The sequence below is a fragment of the Ochotona curzoniae genome, unplaced genomic scaffold (genome assembly GCF_017591425.1).
Source record: "Ochotona curzoniae isolate NIBS_2020 unplaced genomic scaffold, NIBS_Ocur_1.0 contig_1, whole genome shotgun sequence".
NCBI lineage: Eukaryota > Metazoa > Chordata > Mammalia > Lagomorpha > Ochotonidae > Ochotona > Ochotona curzoniae.
The window spans coordinates 33,921,484-33,940,015 of record NW_024464918.1 but is presented as its reverse complement, the minus strand read 5'-3'; the positions used below and the strand labels follow the sequence as shown (position 1 = coordinate 33,940,015).

At 37.8% G+C, this 18,532-nt stretch overlaps 1 protein-coding gene across 1 annotated transcript in view; it reads right to left on the bottom strand.

The window, feature by feature from the left end:
- ADAMTS19 (ADAM metallopeptidase with thrombospondin type 1 motif 19) overlaps window positions 1-18,532 on the bottom strand; it is a 171,939-nt gene that overhangs the window by 100,947 nt on the left and 52,460 nt on the right. Inside the window, exon 7 of the mRNA XM_040976406.1 lies at window positions 15,768-15,811. Within this exon, the coding sequence (XP_040832340.1) occupies window positions 15,768-15,811 (44 nt within the window). The remainder of the gene's footprint in view (window positions 1-15,767; window positions 15,812-18,532) is intronic.

Sequence of the window (18,532 nt, the reverse complement as noted above, 5' to 3'; positions counted from 1 at the left end):
TCCTCACCATGAGTTGTTCTCCACATGTTATGACTTAGTAAGAAGCCATGCAGGTGGACTTCCCAAGCCCTAGAAGCGTGAGCCCAGTAAGTTCTAGTGCATACAAATGACCAAGTCTGGAGTAGTCTATTCAGTAGCAGAAAACAGGCTAAGATATATGGCTACTATCAACAAATTTAAAAAGCATAAAACATTATTGTTCTCCAAAATATAAAATATGGAGAACTGAAATGCACATCCTCTACTGCTTTCCCTGGCCACAAGCAGGGAGCTGGATGGGAAGCGGGGCAGCCAGGGTAAGAACTGGTGCCCATATGGGATCCAGGTGCAAGCAAGGCAAGGGCTTTAGCCACTGTACTACCATGCTTGGTTCATGTTATGATTTCTGAGCCTGCTTCCACTCTGCCTGCCATATAAAGGCCAAAAAGGTGGACATTTGAACCAAGGGCCATAAGGATAGGAGTCAAGTTCACAGTGTCTTTGGCAGGACTCTGAGCCAGATGTATGAGTGCTGAGATGGAAGGAAAGATAAAGTCTTGGAGTTGAATCAAACAGGAAGGAAGGTCATATCTAATCCAGCCAACATTCTAGAGTCGAACTGGCTCTCTGCACTCCTGGTAACCAAGCCCAGCCTCATGCTCCGAATGTCTGTAATAAAGGAATTCACTACAAGGGTTCCAAGACCAAAGCTGTCAGTCAGAAAGGAAATGATCAAGACTGCTGATGCACAGGCCCCTTCCCATCAGACTGCAAAGGACCAAAAGAAGGGGTGGGGGCAGGGGGAGCGCAGTCAGCTTTAAAACCAACAAAGAAAAAAGCATAAGATTAAAATCCATGTGATGAGATGGAAAATAACACCAATTGACAAGTTTTTATTTTCCTGGACTCCAGAAAAGTGAGATCCTACAAAAGACAGTTAATGTACTATAAAGCTAAATGCTACATTTTGGACCCAAATCAATATAAGTTTTAGCCTGTAGTGTATACAGAGACAATAACTTAAGTTCATAGGAATATGCAAAATTGAAAATGTTTCTGTGTGTTATATGTTAACAGTATCCTGAAAGAAATGAAACAGTGACGCACACTGGTTGTTATCTTACAAATTAATAGTGATGTTAAAAAAAAAAATCACAGGACCTCTAAACTTGTCAGTTCACAGAAGTTCTTTGGTAATATTCCAGAAAACTTTGGTGCACAATAATATTATCATAGTGCAGGAAGAATGAGGCAAAGATGGTTGAAGAAAATGTCCAGGAAAATCAGTGAAAGAAGGAACGTCTCTGGGGACAGTTGTCTGTAGGGCACACCACACGGATGATGGCTAAATTCCTCTCTTCTGACATGCAGAGCATCTCACGGGGAGAAGGGTATTTTAAGACAGGCTGTTGTAACTGGTATCCTCACACTCCTCTCAGCTGTTTGTATAAACCACACCACCGAGACAGTGTTCACCCACTTCCTCGTGACACAATCATGGTAACGATCATTGCCTTTCTATTTAAGAAGGAAAATCTATGTCTTCAGGCTAATTTTGAGCTTCTGGTATTACATTCTAAATATATCCTGCTTCACATTCACTCCTCCTGCTTCTTCAGAAACTAAGGGAAGATGATTGAGTTGGCTTCAGAGTGTGAATTCTCAAATTGTTACAGAATTTGATTAGGCCAGATTCCAACCATATGATTGTGGTTTTAATGTGTTGTTAATAAACATTAAGAAAATACACTGTCAGAAATTCCCAATTTACATTTCAGTGCGATTCTGAAAATATTACACTTTAGGCATACCGGTAGAGCCACATGTAGAGTGTAGAACTCTTGTAAATTAGTAATGAGGGCTTTACTGTGCAGTCCACACAAATAAGACTGGGAATTGTTATTCTCCTTTCCGTGATAATTAGGAGAAAGATAAGTCAGCGTTCTCAGGCTTTCTGTATGACTGGAATCACATAAACATAGATGTGTTAGATTTCATCTTTCTTACAGCTTACCAGACAGTCATGACTTTGAAAAATAGGTAAGATGAATCATAGTTTAAGATTTTTGTGAAGTAAGCTTAAGGATACAGCTGGAAAAATTTAAAAGTGTTCTGATTGCTTGTAAATTAGGAATTTTGGCTAGCACATTTTTATAATGTTATAACGTAATAATATCCTGAAGGCATTAGACAGGGACAATTAAAACTAAAAATATCACACTACCAACAATCCCTGTAAATTGCTTTTTTTAGTATACCAATAAAAACATTGGTAGCATGAATTTATAATTACAAACCAACACACATTTGAAAGTGGTTTAACATATGTGCCTTTTTGTTATGTCAACATCAAAATTTTGCTTAATGTTTATAATTTATTCTACTCTACTTACTCTACTTATGATCTGAGTTTTTATTCAAATTGTAAAGAAATAATTATAAGAATTGGAAAAAATGGAAGACTGCTATAATTTCAAAATATAAATATCTGATGTTCTTAAATCTTTACTGATACTTCAAATTAAGCTTAAAATAAGTTGAATTCTGACAACTTACTGTGTGTATACAGATATACACACACACTGACACACATAAAAAACACCTGAAGACACGTGGTTTCAACTTTAGACACATTCATACAGTCTAGGATTTTAGGTTTATGCATCAAAGAAGTTGATAAAAAAAATAGTTAAATCTTTTTAAAAAAAATCCTTAATATTTTCTGAAATTCTGATTGGAGATCAGTAATACAAAACAGTGAATGTGAAAATTCAGTTTCCAAACCCATCAAATTGTACACATTAAACACAAAAAACACAGGATTTATACATCAATTTTTAAAGAAAAAAACAACTTGCCTACAAAATAATTGGTGTTTTCCTGTCAAATGGAGCAGGATTTAAGTTACAGCCTCGATGATTAGCTCCGTGACATGGGAGAGTTTGTTCCTTTCCAATTTCACTTTCCCAACAGCAAAACTGGAATAGTATTTTGTCTTGTGAAAGCTATTTACTTCTTTAAAGGTTCTATTTTAATTTTACCTGGTGTATTTCAAGCATGTATTGGTACATCCAAAACACAGTAACCATTAAACATCCAACTGCGCTTTCTTCATTTGTAAAATGAAGCTAACAACTTTCTATTACACTGCATTCTTGAACTTTTTAAAAACTCACAGTATATAGATGCTTGGCAAGTTACTCACCAACAATTTTGTATATATGTGTGATGAACACAAATCTGTGACATCCCAGTGTTTCTAAGAATAACTCTAAAAATGGGTTCTGGGGAGTTTTCTAGACCAAGACAGTTTTTATTTTCCAAGGACACATTCAGGATGTTTTAAGATCATTATAATTTTTAATAGCTGTACCATAACTGTTTTTACTAGAAATAAAATGCTATAATTGAAGTAAATTTCCAGAAAGTAAGGGAATTGAAGGGAGAAATATCTTAAAAATCACTTCCGATGATGAGTCCTAAGAATTATGTATTTAAGTCTTATTCATATTCTGCATCTTGCCAAAGAACTCATATAAAATCTCTGATTTATGTTCTGACCACGGCTAAGCACATACAGCCAAAAATTAAATAAGATTAAATTCAGCCTTGCTTTCATTACAAAACACAGAAAAATACAGAGGTTATTTCCTTATCAGAAGAAATGCATTCCTTTTCAGAAACACCTAGATTAAACATTTGGATGCTCAGGTCCCCGTGCTCTGTGACAAAAACACCAATTTGCTCTGAGCAAGGTCCTTGACAACAAAGGGATCAGAATTTATCCACGGAGAAAAAAAGAACAGTGAATTATTGGTAATAAGAAAGGTATGCTGAAATGTGCTGTGTTAAGGAATGGGAGACTGAGAGGATGGAGGAAGTCTGAAAGTGGAGTTTATCTGGGTGTAACAAATGGGTAGGATTTGAACAGGAATAAAGAGATAAAGGGAAAAGAAACAATCTCCTACTTGGAGATTCTTATCTGATTCTTATCTAACACAATGTATTTACCGGGTACTTAAAAAAGCTCATGGGTAATGGGCATATTATATGATGTCCAGGCATATTTCCTCATAATAGGCCATTTTCACCAATTTTTTATACACCCCCCTTTTTTTTCTTTCTTTTTTTTTCTTTCTCTTTTAATTATATTTTTGACAATCTTTACATAGTTAATTTGGGTAAAAAGGTTCAAGGGCTTTAAGAAAATGGGTAAGACTACTTCTATATTGCTACCTTCATATATCTGAGGTAAAGGGGATATTGAGGGAGAAGCCCCACCCAGTCTCTCACCCACCCCAGGTCCCGGATGTGGAGCATGCTCTGAGATACTTGCTCAAGTGGTTTTGACAGCGATTCATAACTGGTTTAAACTTAAACATCAACACACAAAAAAATCTACAAAACATACCAGTTTCAAGTAAGGTTTCAATTATAACTATGCTTGAATGGGATTTAGAATGTACATACACACACATACACAGATTTTAAATTTTGATTTCTAATTGCTTAACTTTGTTTCCCTGGTATTCTGTGACCTTGTTGAGCTCACTTTACTTTAGGAATTGTTCATATATCCCTTGTCATTTTGTCTGCAAACAGTCACGTTTTCTGTAAAGAATAGTTGCATTTTTTTTCTTACATTTCTACCTACTGTGTGACTGGAAGTCTTAGCATGAATTGAGGGGACAAACTTGCCCTGCTCCAGTATAAATGGTAATGCAATGTGAACATTCTTCCTCTTGGTCTGCATGCCCTTCATCAGGCCAGAGTAATAGTTGTCTCCCACTCAAAAGTTTATCACAGTTTTGATCACAGTAGATGACAAAATCTGTCACATTCATTTTATGCATCATTGATATGATGTGTATTTCCATCTTTAGACTTTTAATGCGTTTCTACAAATTGATTTTCAACCACTGAGCCTGTTTCATTTTTCTAAAATAATCCACACTTAGCACTGTTTTATTTGTATATTTTGCATATTTCAATTTGTGAAGTTGAAATTATGCTAATATTTGTATATACATATGAGAATTATTTGTCACAGTTTTTTTGTGTCTTGTACCTCTTGGTTTAGTTTCAAAATCAGGGTAATTTTGATCTAAGAACCAGAAGCAAAAATATTCCTGCCATTGTGTTTTCTCAAAGAGAAAATATGCCATCGGCACTTTTCCTTCTTTAAATTAGCTAATGAAAATGTTTAAATTTTATTTTTCTTGCATTCATCAATGAAATTTCATTGTCCTCAAGGTTTGGTTTCTGGATGGTTTTAAACTACAAACTTAAGTTCTTTAATGTATGCATATGATTGCTTGGGTCATCTGATTTTGAGAGCATTTGGTTACTTTGTTTATACATATTATTCCTTCTTATCTGAGTTGTCACAGATAAATCCTTAGTGACTCTTTTAGTGTCTGTGGGGACTGTAGTGATGTATTTCTCCTTTCATTGCTGGTTTAAGTTAACCGTTTCTATTTTTTATTTTTCCTTTTAAACCTTTCCAGAAGTTTAAACATTATCCAGAATCCTCCAGATTAGTTTGTTTCCATTTATTTCCTCTACCATTTTTCTGTTTCCTTTCTTAAAAATTTACTTTTTAATTTGACCAGTAGAGTTACAGAGAGATGATGAGAAGGAAAGAGTAATCCATGCACTGATTTACTCCTTAAATCACCGTAATGGCCAGGGATATGCCAGACCAAAGTCACAATAACGGAACTGTATCCGGGTCTCCCAAGTAGGTGACATGGTCCAAGTACTTGAGCCAATTTCATTTGCTTTTCTAGGTGGGTTAGCAGAAACCCAGATCAGAAATATGACAGCAAGAATCTGTGTTCCTGGAAGACACTGGTGTTGCAGGAGGTAGCTTAATTAACTGTGCCCCCACAACGGCTCAATTTCTCTGTTTTCATTTATTGATTTTTGCTCTTATTATTTCTTTCCTGCCTCTTAATATAAATGAGCTTATTTTGCTCTTAACTTTCTTCAGGTGGAAACAGATTATTTAAAACTTTTTCTCTTTTCTAATAAAATATCGAATACTATACATTTCCCTCTCCTGCAGTGTTACCTGCAATCTCCCAATGTATTATTTTCTGCCATGTTTGTCCAACTCTCAATTCCCAAGTTCATGTTTTGGCTGCTTCACTTCTGATCCAGCTCCCAGCTGGGAAGGCATCAGAAGATGAAACAATTGTTTAGATCCTTGCTAGTCAAGTAGGAAACCTGCATGGAGTTACCAGGCTCCTGGCTTCAGCCAAACCCAACCCTGGCAGTTATGACCAACTGTGGAGTGAACCAGCAGATAGATTTATTCCTAACTAACTAATTAACTAACTAAAATACCAACAACAGGAAACTACCCTTCCAATGCTTTTAAAGCAGCAATTGTTCAGGCTGGTATGATGGCTCAGTTGGCTAATGCTCTGCCTTCAAATGCTGGCATCTCATGTGGCCACCTGTCTTTGTCCCAACTACTCCACTTCAGATCCAGCTCCCTGCTAGTGGCCTGGGAAAGCAGCAGACGATGGTCCAGTGTCTTGGGACTATACACCCCCATACTGGACCTGGAGGAATTTCCTCGCTCCTACTATCAGATTGGCTCAACCCCAGCCATTGCTTCCATTTGGGGAGTAAATCAGTGGATGGAAAGTCTTTCTGTCTCTCCTTTTCCCTATAAATATGCCTTTCCAATAAAAATAAATAAATCTTTAAAAAGAAATAAAGCAGCAATTGTAGTATGACTGTTTTGGTTTTCCTTCATCTCCTAATGGCTTTACCTTCACTCCTGAAAGGTGTTTCTGAGAACTGAACAATTATGCGTTGGCAATGCGTGCTTTTGATGCCATGGAATGTGTGTTTCTTTCTTCAGATTTCATGGTTTATCATGAGAAACCTGTCATCATTAGAATGACTGTTTCCTGTAGACAACATGGTTTTTCAATGCCATCTTTAATTTGTTCTTGACTTTCAATAGCATGATTATAATCTGGCTGTGCACTTTTATGTTTAATCTCTCTTGGCTGTGAATTTCTTGTTTGGAGTTTGCTCAGCTCCTTGAATTTGATGTTTTCAACATTTTGCCGCTTTTAAGAAGTCTTTCAATCACAGTTCTTCTCTCCTGGGACCCACAATGACTAAGTTTGATCTTTACCACTGGGTTCCCTAAGCTCTGTTCAAACTGTTTTCTCAATGTGGTTTCCTGTCTGTGTCCTGATGGAGTAGTTTCTTCTGGTCTGTTTTTAACTTCAGAGACTCAATTCTCTGTCCTCTCCATTCTGCTAGTAGATTAACCAGAGAAACTTTCTAAAAAAAATTTCGTTTCTCTTTTCTTATTTTCATAAGTCCCCTCAGGCTTTCTGATTATTTTCTGACACTTTCCCTACATTCATTTTGAGAATTTCAGCCCATACTTGTTGGAGAATCTTCATAACATATGCTTTCAGGGGATGGTGCCATGGCGCAGCAAGCTAAGCCTCTGTCTATAGTGGGTTCACGTTCCGCTGCTCCACTCTTATCCAGCTCCCTGCTAATAGCCTGGGAAGACAGGATAGCACAGCCCAAGTCCTTGGACCCCTACTGCTATGTGGGAGATCCGGAAAAACCTCCTGGCCCCTGGTTTAGGTTTGGCTCAGCTTTAGTATTGCAGCCATTTGGTGAGTGAACCAGCAGATAGAAAATCTCACTGTCTCTCTTTCTCTGTATAAAGTCCCTTTCAAATAAAAAATAAATCTTAAAAAACACATTAGTCTTTCTCATACTATTCTAGTATCTTTAGAACATCTTTTTTTTTTTCCATGCAGACTGTGATTTTACTAAAATACTTTATTTCAGAACAGTTTTAAATTTATAAAATAATAACTTTGAAATAGTAATATAAAGACATCTCCTATGCCTCACATCCCTTTTTTTCAATGTCTCATAATAATAGTATAGTTGTCATGATCAGTATACCACCTTCAGCTTCCCCTAATCCAAACAGCTTTCATCCTTCCCAGGCCTTCTAGCAATAAACATTCTGTGTGCTTTTTTTTCGCTCTCAAATACGTGAAACAACCTGTAGTATTTTTCTGTGTCTAGCTAATTTTGTTCAATGTGAACTCATCTGGGTCCACCTATTTTGTGGCACTAAACAGGATTTCACTCTATTTTACAGTTGAATAGTATTTCATTGCGTATGTATTCCACCCTTTCTCTACCCAGTCTTCTGATGACAGACACTTTGGTTAGGCTGCTGTGAACAGCGCTGCTATAAACATAGCAAAGCATCTCTTTAGTACAATGAGTACATGCCTTTCAAAAATACAGCCCTAGTCATGGTGCAGGGGCAGGTCCACCTATAGTTAGCTAGCTTCTTCCTTCCTCCCTCCTTTCCTCCCTTCCTTCCTAACCACAGTGGTTATGCTATTACATTACAGCATCAGTGTATAACTATCCCCTTTCTTCTCAATTCCTCAGCAGGATTTTTTGATCTTTGTCTTGATAATAGCCACTCTGTCACAAGCTCACTGTGGTTCCAGCATGCATTTCCAGATGCTTACTGATACTGAGTACTAAAAATGCATCTGTTGTTTGTTTGCATTTACTCCTGAAAACCTTTGTTTGTTTGTTTTTTTTCCCCAAGGGCTTTGCCTTTTTCTTCACTGGATCAGTTAGTTTCTGTTGTTTGGGGCTTTCTGAGTAGCTGGTAGGGTGTGGTATCAATCCTTTTATAAAAACTGTTAAGGTTTCTGTGGGTTTTGACTACATTTTCAGTTTTGTATCATTTCTTAAAGAGTTGGTGTTACTATTCAAATTTTTGCTATATAGCTTATTCTGAGACCTACTGAGATGGTCTATGCAGATCAACTTTCAAAGTAATTTTAGGGTAATATGTATTACCCTAATAAAGCTTAAAGTTGAGCGAAGAGTGAATAAGTAACTTTTTAGAGCAGCTTCCCCCAACTTCTCCCTTTCCGAGATCAGCGTTGTGTCTTTTTGGTCTTGCATCCAGGAAGTGTAGGATTAAATGACTTCAATATGATGTGCATGTCTCCAGACTGGCAGGATGGATGAGGCACAAAGCAGTGGTATTCACTTCACACTCTTGGGATCAAACATTTTCAGATACAAGAGGAAGTATTATCTCATATATTTATGGTTCTTTTTCCTGTGACTATGGCCACCCCCTTTGTTGCTACCACTGTATTGTAGAAAGAGCAGAAGAAAATTCAGGTACTTTTAAAAAATTACTGGAAAATGCAAAGAGAAAATGTAAAAACCTCTGAAGATTATGTTTAAAAACTCAAAGCACTGTACTCTGCAAGAAAGCTTTTTCTTGTTCTCAGTTTTCCTACTTTAAGAGCCAGTATACCCCCTCTTCTTTCCCTTTTCTGTCATTGGACTAGCATTCAAATAATTTAACTTTAATATCCCTTACCTCAGCACTGACGAGATAAAATAAATATTTAATATGAAGACATTGCAAAAATCACAGGATTCTTTTATGTCCAACATCTTAATGTCTGCTCTATTGTCCTATCAAATATGATCAGTGGAAACCTATTTAAATTCCCCCCCCTTCCATGCATTCTCAATCATTTTCTTCCTTTGTACTGTTACTTCACAGATGATCACATGCACACGTATCCACAATGACCTGACAGGTGTGAAATAGCTATCCTATAGTTTGAGTTAGTTTTCCACTGCTATGTAACAAGTAATCACAGGTGTGGAAAAATGAACTATCGGCCATTTATTACTCAGTCATTCTGCAGGTTAGAAATGTGTGCCCTTGACTGATTCTCACAAGTCCAAGTCAAGGTGTCACCCAGACTAGGTTCATGGCAAAAGCCTCTGGCAAGTCCACTTGTAAACTGGTCCTCAGGTGTCAGTATCATGCGTATGCTGAAAGAGGCTCACTGTTTGATGCACAGAGGCTTAGCTGAGGGAGTTTGAGCGTATCTGAAAAACTGCTTCAAGCAGCACCTAGATTAACCAGGAGCAGGAGACATGTGTCACGCATAATTTGACTTGTGAAACTCAGCACTATCTTTTTACATCTTTGGGGATGCAGCCTTTCAAAACAAAAGCATTCTTTGAGTATTTCAAAACTGACTCTAATTTGTGCACAATTTTACACGTTTATGGATCATACATGCTTTGATTAAAGAATATGCCTCAGTAAGAGCAGAGGGCCCCAGCAGCATTTTCAGATTCACCACAGACCTTGACACTGTCATTTGAAAACCACAATAAATGAACTTGAACTCCACTGAATGCTTAATTATGCAATTCACTAAGATTTAAAAAAAAAAGTTCAACCTTATTATTTCCGTAGGGCAGAAGATGGTGAAATGCAAAACATTATGCAGAAATAAAAACTTTTTAAGTACAAAAAAAGTATTGAGGTAGAAAGGCAAATTCAGTCATATCTTTAAAGTATTCCATGTCTTTACCAGTCTTTATGCCTTAGGTGCCACAGAGCAAGAGAAAACACTATATTGCTGATGAATGAAAATTAAGCTCCCTTAAAAACTGATTTAATCTCTTCTTCTCACCCAATAAAAACAGCGACTTCTTAAATGTGGGTTAGAGAATGTGTTGGTGTTTGGAGAGGGAAGTGTCTGGAAATTGTCACACATAATGTATTCAATTAAAAGTGTCATTTAATGTATTTAATGCCTGCATAGATTTATTTCCTATCCTTGCTTCCTTGGTGGCCTGTGTGCCTGTTTGATGATTTGTTAAGTGCATAAAATCAGCATATTCTGAAACATAAATAATAATAAACTATTTCGTTTCAACTAGTAAATACAGGAAAAGAACATTTGTTAGAGGAAAGTGAGTAAGACCTTTGTTTCCAAATTTTCTTTTTCTTCTGTATCTGGGGGAAAGTGGAAATAGGAGGAGAAGCCTCCCAACCACCTCAGCACCCAGGGATGAGGAACAGCCTCCCGATGTCATCCCATGGTCCCTGATGCGGAGCATGCTCTGAGGGTTCTGGTCAAATTGTTTTGATAGTTCTGAAATGCTGTCAATCTCATCGATCAAAGGATCAGGAAATTTTTTCAAGGTCCATTGGCTGACATAGTCCACCTTAGAGTTTCCATTCTCTCAGATACTTGCTGCCAATGCATGGCTGGGGGAGTTGCCCTCCTTCCTCTGCTGTGGTACCAGATGTCCTCTGCAGGCTCCAATGGACTGTCAAATTCTCCACGTGCATTTTGGTATGCCATCCACTGTTCCGTCTAAGCCACTGAAGAGACCGATTTCTGACACATAAACTCCATGATCAGACCACAGATCCTATGATTCTCCCCATGGCTGGAGTTCTGAGTCTAACAGTTCAGTTTCTGAGTCCAGTGGTTCAGCTGGGGGAGACCTCAAAAGAAACCTCATTTGAAGTGATCCCAGACATGATTCTTGTGTGTACTTGCCAGTACAGGGTCTGGCTCGGTCGTCACCCACATCAACCTATGCACATACTGGTAGCTGGAATTGACGGATCAGTTCTGTCTCTAGCCATGTCTCTTATATAAATCAATGGATGCTGTGGCACAGTCCAAACCTGCCCGCCACACACTTGACCCTCATGTACATCATTGGGAACTGCAGTCTAGTCAGAACAACTCCCCCAAAACCCCCGCTAAGTGGACCCCCAGCCCTGGTTCCCATGCTTGCCAGTATGTGCAGCAGACTGGTCCAGTCTGTCCCACATCCTGTTCGGTTCTCGTATTTTAATGAAATGCACTTAATTTATAGGTCAGTTTGAGAGAAATCTACATTTGTATCACATTTATTGTGATTATCTCTCCTTGGGCTAGGTATTCTTTGTTGAATTGCAATCATCTGTAATATTCTACATGCATCTTACATTTTTACCAGGATATATTTAAAAGCATTTTATTTGCCCATATATTACATAGAACTTTAGTTACACATTCAATGCCTATTATTGATATATAGAATGCAATTGATTATGCTATATTATATTTATAATCATCTCACCAAATGATCCACTTCACATCCTTGAATAATCCCATGCTCTCTGATGTTTTTCTGTGTGTAGATAACCATGTTATCCATTGATCAAATGGCCTAGCATTTCGAGCACATTACTGAATAGATGTGATAATAGAATCAACTCACTGGTTTTGATTTGGGAAGAACTTCTTTTTTAAAAAAAGATTTTTTAATAAATAATTTTCACTGATTATTTTCTATTGTGCCAAGTTTTTTCAAATCATAAATATGTTTTGAATTGTATGACATGCATTTTCTTTTATAAAAATAAAATGTCCATATGGTTTTTGTCTTTAATTGGAAAACATAGTTGCATTTTAAGATTTTTCTAACGCTAAACTTTCATTTCTGGAATAAATCTAGAAAAAATACTCTTATGTGGACAATAACCACATACTTTGTGAGATAATATCTGCTAATATTTGGCTTTTATTTCTTTTCATGTCCTTTTAGCATCTGACAAGAAATTTGTAAGGTTTTAATTTACCTTATTTATTTTATCTAAACCAGAAATTATTTTCTGTAAAACTGGACTAATATAAGTTTTAGAATTTTAAAAGTTTTTTTCTGTATCAGAGCCTAATATTTTCTTGGAAAGATTTTAATTCCCTGATTTAATTTCTTTCAGTTTTAAGCGATGGGTTTTATTTAGTTGGTCTAGTTTCTGCTATCATTCCTGAGCTGCTATACTTTTTCTGTATGTATCATGTTACTGATGAGTAATTTTATCTTATCTCAATCTCTTTGCTAGTTCTCAACACTACCCATGGAACCAGAACTTCTGACAATACCTCTAGCCCTCTGAGAGCACCACTGTTTATTTTTTCTCCATAAGTGAGGGGGCTGGGTGGTTATTTATGAGGAACTGTGTTGATTTGCTAGGGCTGATGTTTGGGAAAAAATTACAAAGTTCGGGCTAAAAGCATCTCAGTGTGTTCCCCTGTGGTTCAGTGGGTTAGCAGCTTGCACAGACGTCACTGCCAAAAAGTCAAGGTGTGGGCAGGGCTGTCTAGGTTTACTTCTGGAGGTGTTGGGAAGACTCTGTTTCTTTGCTTTTCTTCACTTTTTAGAACAACTCAAAGTCTTTGACTGTGGTCCCCTCCTCCTTCCTCTAAAATCTATAATGACAAGTCAAGGCCTTCTGACATCCTAAGTGTTATGATTTAACTATGATTTGACCTCCAAACTCTTGCAGGAATTTAAGCCAGAAAGTCTTAGGTTGATGATATTAAGAGAATAAAATTTAATCAGACAATGGTGTTTAGAGGTGGGGCCTTTTGGAAGTGATTCTATTGTAGAAAGTTACTGGATTGCGACTCCTGCGATTCTGTTCTGATGCTTTTATAGGGAGAGTGAGAGCAGAGACAGCCACAGACAGACACGCACGCATACTCCCTACCTCCTGCGGTGGGATGCTCTGTGCCACCTTGATACCCTACCAACAAGAATACCTGCATCATGGCAGAACCCCTGGGACCCTCATAATCTTGATTGTGAACAACCAGAAATGAGCCAAATAAAGTATTCTTCATTTGAAAAGTAGCTTATCTAAGGCATTTCAATATAAAGATGAAAGGCTCAGTAACACAGCATCTCTTTGTTTAGTAATCCAATCTCCCTTACTCAGAATTCCTCTTCCCGACTTCTTCCAGTTGTAAAATCCAGGATAGCCCAGAATCATCTTACTCTATCAGTATGTTGATTGGCAGCTTTGATCCCATTTACAAACTTCCTTCCTTTTTGCCTCTCTACGTAACATAATCGGGGATTACTCAGAGTATATTTTCTGGGACCATTATCTGCACACATAGAAATTAAGGCCAAATTCACCAGCAGTGGCAACACTCTTACACACTGAACTTCCGAAATTTCAGTGAACCACAGTATCCATCCAATGTTAATTTTGTTTAAAAAATTGGCAACTAAGACAGTTTTCATTACACGTTGATTCTAAAATGAATCTCAATTGCTGAAACATGAAAAATTACGCAATTGAATCAATGACAGAAAAGCAATTTTGACTTTTATTCGCTCAGCAGCCTTTAAAATATGCTTAATAAATAAAGTGAACTTATCAGCTGAGATGCCTATTTTTAATATTCTATAACATTGACATAATACAACCAACTGAAAATGTACATATTTTTGGACTCATCAGATTAGCAAAATGTCCTGTTGTTTGAAAAATCATAGTTCTGGGAAATAAAAGGGTTCTGTTTCCAAGTCAATACTTGCCACTTATAATTTTACTCTAGAATTTCACTCCCAGGTATTTTTTTTTCTTGGATTGTTTTATAGCTGTATTTTTGTCTATTATGTAAAGTATCATGTTACAAGGAGAAGCGACTTTCCTCATGTTTGGAATAACAGATGCAGAGAACAGTGCTGCTAGGCAAATCACCAATCTGTCAGCAGGGACAACACGGGGGAAGGGAACGTGCCCAGCTCTCAGCCCTGATTTACAACTAGCTGCCTTGCAGTTATCACAGTTTTACAATATCTGTGAAACGGATAACACAACCCATTTAAAGATAAGAAGTTCAAGTTTTTGAGACATTAAACAGCGTTACCACATTACTTAGTCAATAAATAACAGTCTGATAGACATAGATGATGTCTGACTTTAAAATCTATGAATCACTGGTTCTGTTTCAAAGCTTTCTTTGTCTTGAAAGAATACTGATAATAAGACATGCTGAGGGTACTGAGAGAGACAGTCTGGGAAGGAATTCTGTGCATTACAACGCACGCCGTACATCTCAGACGGACGCTGCTAAAAGATGTGCATTTCTTCTATTTATAAGCCTCGTTGATTGTGCAATTATAATGATTAATTGTTGTACTTCCTCTCTCACTATACCTACAGAATGGGACTAATTATCAGGTTATCTCAAGTCTAAATTATCCAAAATAATAAACATAGCCCTCCACTTTTTTCCTTTCTTTTCCTTCTTTCAATATTTTCATAACAACGTGCAAGTTGAACAGGGCTGACTTCACCTTACAGATAAAAGAGAAAAAGTACACGTAGACAAGAAAACATCTGATAAAAATCACACACATTTGTGTCATGTGGGTAGATTTAAAACTCTGTATACTTATTTTGACAATATGAACTTCTAAACTTCTTTGGTTTTATTACAATTGACATAACTGCTAAGCAGTCTGTGAAATTGTGCGATTGCTTCGTTTGTTAAATGTCAGCATTTTGCCAACACTTTCTCTTGTAAAAGAGATGATTACAATCACCTCATTTTCTGCCACCACTTTCATTTCATCTCAAGGCAGAGCGATCGACACAGAGACAAAAAGAGATAGGGATTTACCCATTCGCTCGCCACGTGACCACAGCAGCTACATCTGCGCCAGGCCAAAGCTATCAGACAGAAACTCCATCCTGGTTTCCCACACAGGTGGGAAATGTGTGACTTTGTATACGAAAAATCCTCACAAGTCAGATGATGGGATAGAATTCTCTTTCGACACAATCTGCAAAGGACTTTAAGCACTTAAAACTTGAACATATGTATATATCACTGGGAAAATAAACAATCAGTGCAAGGCTGAAAACATAATTTTTAAATAATCTCCAAAATGTGGCTTACATACAACATTCAATTAACTTATTAATGGAAAAGGTATTGAAGAAAATGAACACAGAGGATAAAAAAATATGTATCTACAACATTCTAAAAATATCCATTAAAACCAGTTCACTTAAATACTATCCTATATTTAAGTACAAGGTTCCAAGAACTCCTAAAGTGTAGACATTTACTCACCAACAGTATCACATGGCTCGTCTTTGTGGACACAGAAATCTTTCCTAGGGAGAAAAATAGGAAATCAGAGCGAGGATACATTGCTAGGCACAAAACAGCAGATATTAGATGACTCATTGACAGTCATGTGATTAGATAGACCCACTTTTTATCTTTTGGATTTAATAAAACTAAGATCGACTCATTTTAAATAAAACCAAATATTATTTAAATCTTATGATACATTTGTATCTGCTATAATCTAGAAGTATGTCACGGTTCATAAATACTGTTTCAAAACTGAAGTCCTGCTTGGTTTTGAATTTTACAGGGTTTCTTTGTTTCCTGACAACAATGTAGCATAGGACTGCTTCCCCTTCTTTCTCTCCTTAATTAGTACCACCCCTCAGATACTTGGACTTTATGTTTCTGTCTTTATGGTCCTGCCTTCTCCCACTGGTTTGCTTTAATCACCTTCCGGAGTCGCCTCTGTCCACAAGAACCTCTCGGCCACCACAGAGGTCCTCTTCCTGCAAGGAGTTGGGGCGGCCCCAAACCCAGCATGTCCAAGGATTGCCCAGCGAGCTGTCTCCTGTCCACTGTGCATTTCCAAACAACAGACACAGTATAGCATGTTTCCATTCATTTGTACACTTTTAATTTTTTTCAAATATGGCATGCTGTTTTCCTGGTGAATCAATGAAGTAGTTCATCCAATCCGGAAAACTGAAAGTCGGCTGATACTGCTCAGTATGTAATTTTCCATAGACATGGAAATCCTCTCCAGACTAACTGCATACATTTTACAAGTCTACTGTTCTAACTGAATAAATTGTACAAAGTGGATTCATTTTGTTAGCTCAAGGTAAATGGCAAAGACACCAAGAAATGTTGATGAACTAGGTAATGAGGTTACACTGCACCACTAGGAAGCTGAATATCTATGCCTGTTGTGGAAAAAAAAAAATCTTCCTGAAAGCATGTTCCAAAACCAGAAGGAAAACTCCACAGAAATGACAGAAATTGAAATTTTATCCAGTAAAACATAACAACCCTGGATATTATATCTTCACATTCCTACGAGGTAACTAATGGTAGGCAACCCCTTCAGTCACAATACATAACCCCAGAACCTTCCCATCAAAGACAGAAAGCTACTTTTCTGCTCAATGTAAAGTGACTGCTATGCTAAGAACAAGGAGCTAGGATCCAGTGCGGTAGCCTAGTGGCTAAGTCCTTGCCTTGAATGCACCAGGATCCCTTGCGGTTGCTGGTTCTAATCCCAGCAGCCCCACTTCCCATCCAGCTCCCTGCTTGTGGCCTGGAAAGCAGTCGAGCATGGCCCAAAGCCTTGGGGCCTTGTACACACATGGGAGACCCAAAAGAAGTTCCTGACTCCTGGCTTTGGATCTGCTCAGCTCTGGCCGTTGTGGCCACTTGGGGAGTGACTCAGCAGACGGAAGATCTTCCTCTCTTTCCTCCTCTCTGATTTTCCAATAAAAATGAATTAATTAAGAAAAAGAAAGAACTTCCTTCGCTCATCTTCTGCAAAGTTGTCCTCTCTGGCTTCAAACTAACGACACACGATCCAAGTAAACTTGCTTTTTTTTCTGGTGGCATTAATATATCCAAGGTTTGAAACTAAGCATTACTAAAGAGTACTGGAATTTTTCAGACTAATGTTTTGAAAACAAAATGAACATTTCTCTGCAAAGGAAGATTCTTACAGGGATACCACACAGGGTCGAGCGCTGTAGAACTGTGGGGCTTTGTGTGCATGCCTGACACTCTGAGCGGTTCCCCTGAGAGCTGTCCGGGGGCAGCCTGTGCACTTGGACTTGGGGGCACAGTCACTGTCGGGCTGTCAGCTGTGAGGCACTGGGTTAGCGGAATGACGTGGTGCTGAGGACAACAGGCTTCTCTGAAGGCACAGCACACAGCACACCTCTGTGATGTGGGCCCCATTTGGTGACAAACAAGCAGGGGGAACTGTTCTCAACAATGGATAGCTCTTCTATTTTTTTCTTTTCTCAATTGTCTTTGCCAGCAAACAGAGACAGAAATACCCAAAACAGATGATACTGAATAATATGGTAATGAAGCAAATCAAAGAACCACATAAAATCAAATCTTCACCACGGGGCCAGGAATCACTGAGTGTAAAGTGTATTCAGATGTAGACAGAAAGGGATTTATTTTGGTGATTTTTCTAAATATATAATACATTATATCATGATGCATGAGGCCACGACATGACTATTTGATTTACATAATGTGAAACAAGGGACTTCATCCGTAACTAAACAACACGATAAAACTATGACAAATGCACTGCTTATTATCAAGGGCACTCAGAGTCCTTCACACAGCCAGTTTCTGTTCACTTAGCAAACAAATGAACAATGCACACGATTTCTAAAGAAACACGCGTTTCTTGATCCAAAAGCACTCAAAGTACCTCCCACTAAAATGGGATGATAAACTGCCAGCCGCCGTCACAAACCTCATGAAGAGTCGTAACTCTTCATCATCAATTCTTCAATCAACATGAAAATAATGCATTCCTAATTTCAAAAGAGTCAGAGAATTGTATGTGTGGCTAGGTGACTTTTTATTTATTTATTCATGTATTGCTGCCTATTTCTGTGGTCACGAGGATTCAAAACCCTGTCGTTTTTGGTCCATGTTCACTCAATGTTCAAGAAGCCTGCATCCCAGAGTTTCATGATGTGAGTTTATGCAACTGATACTGTTCAACTCTGGCAAGTCTGAAGGCCAATAAATCC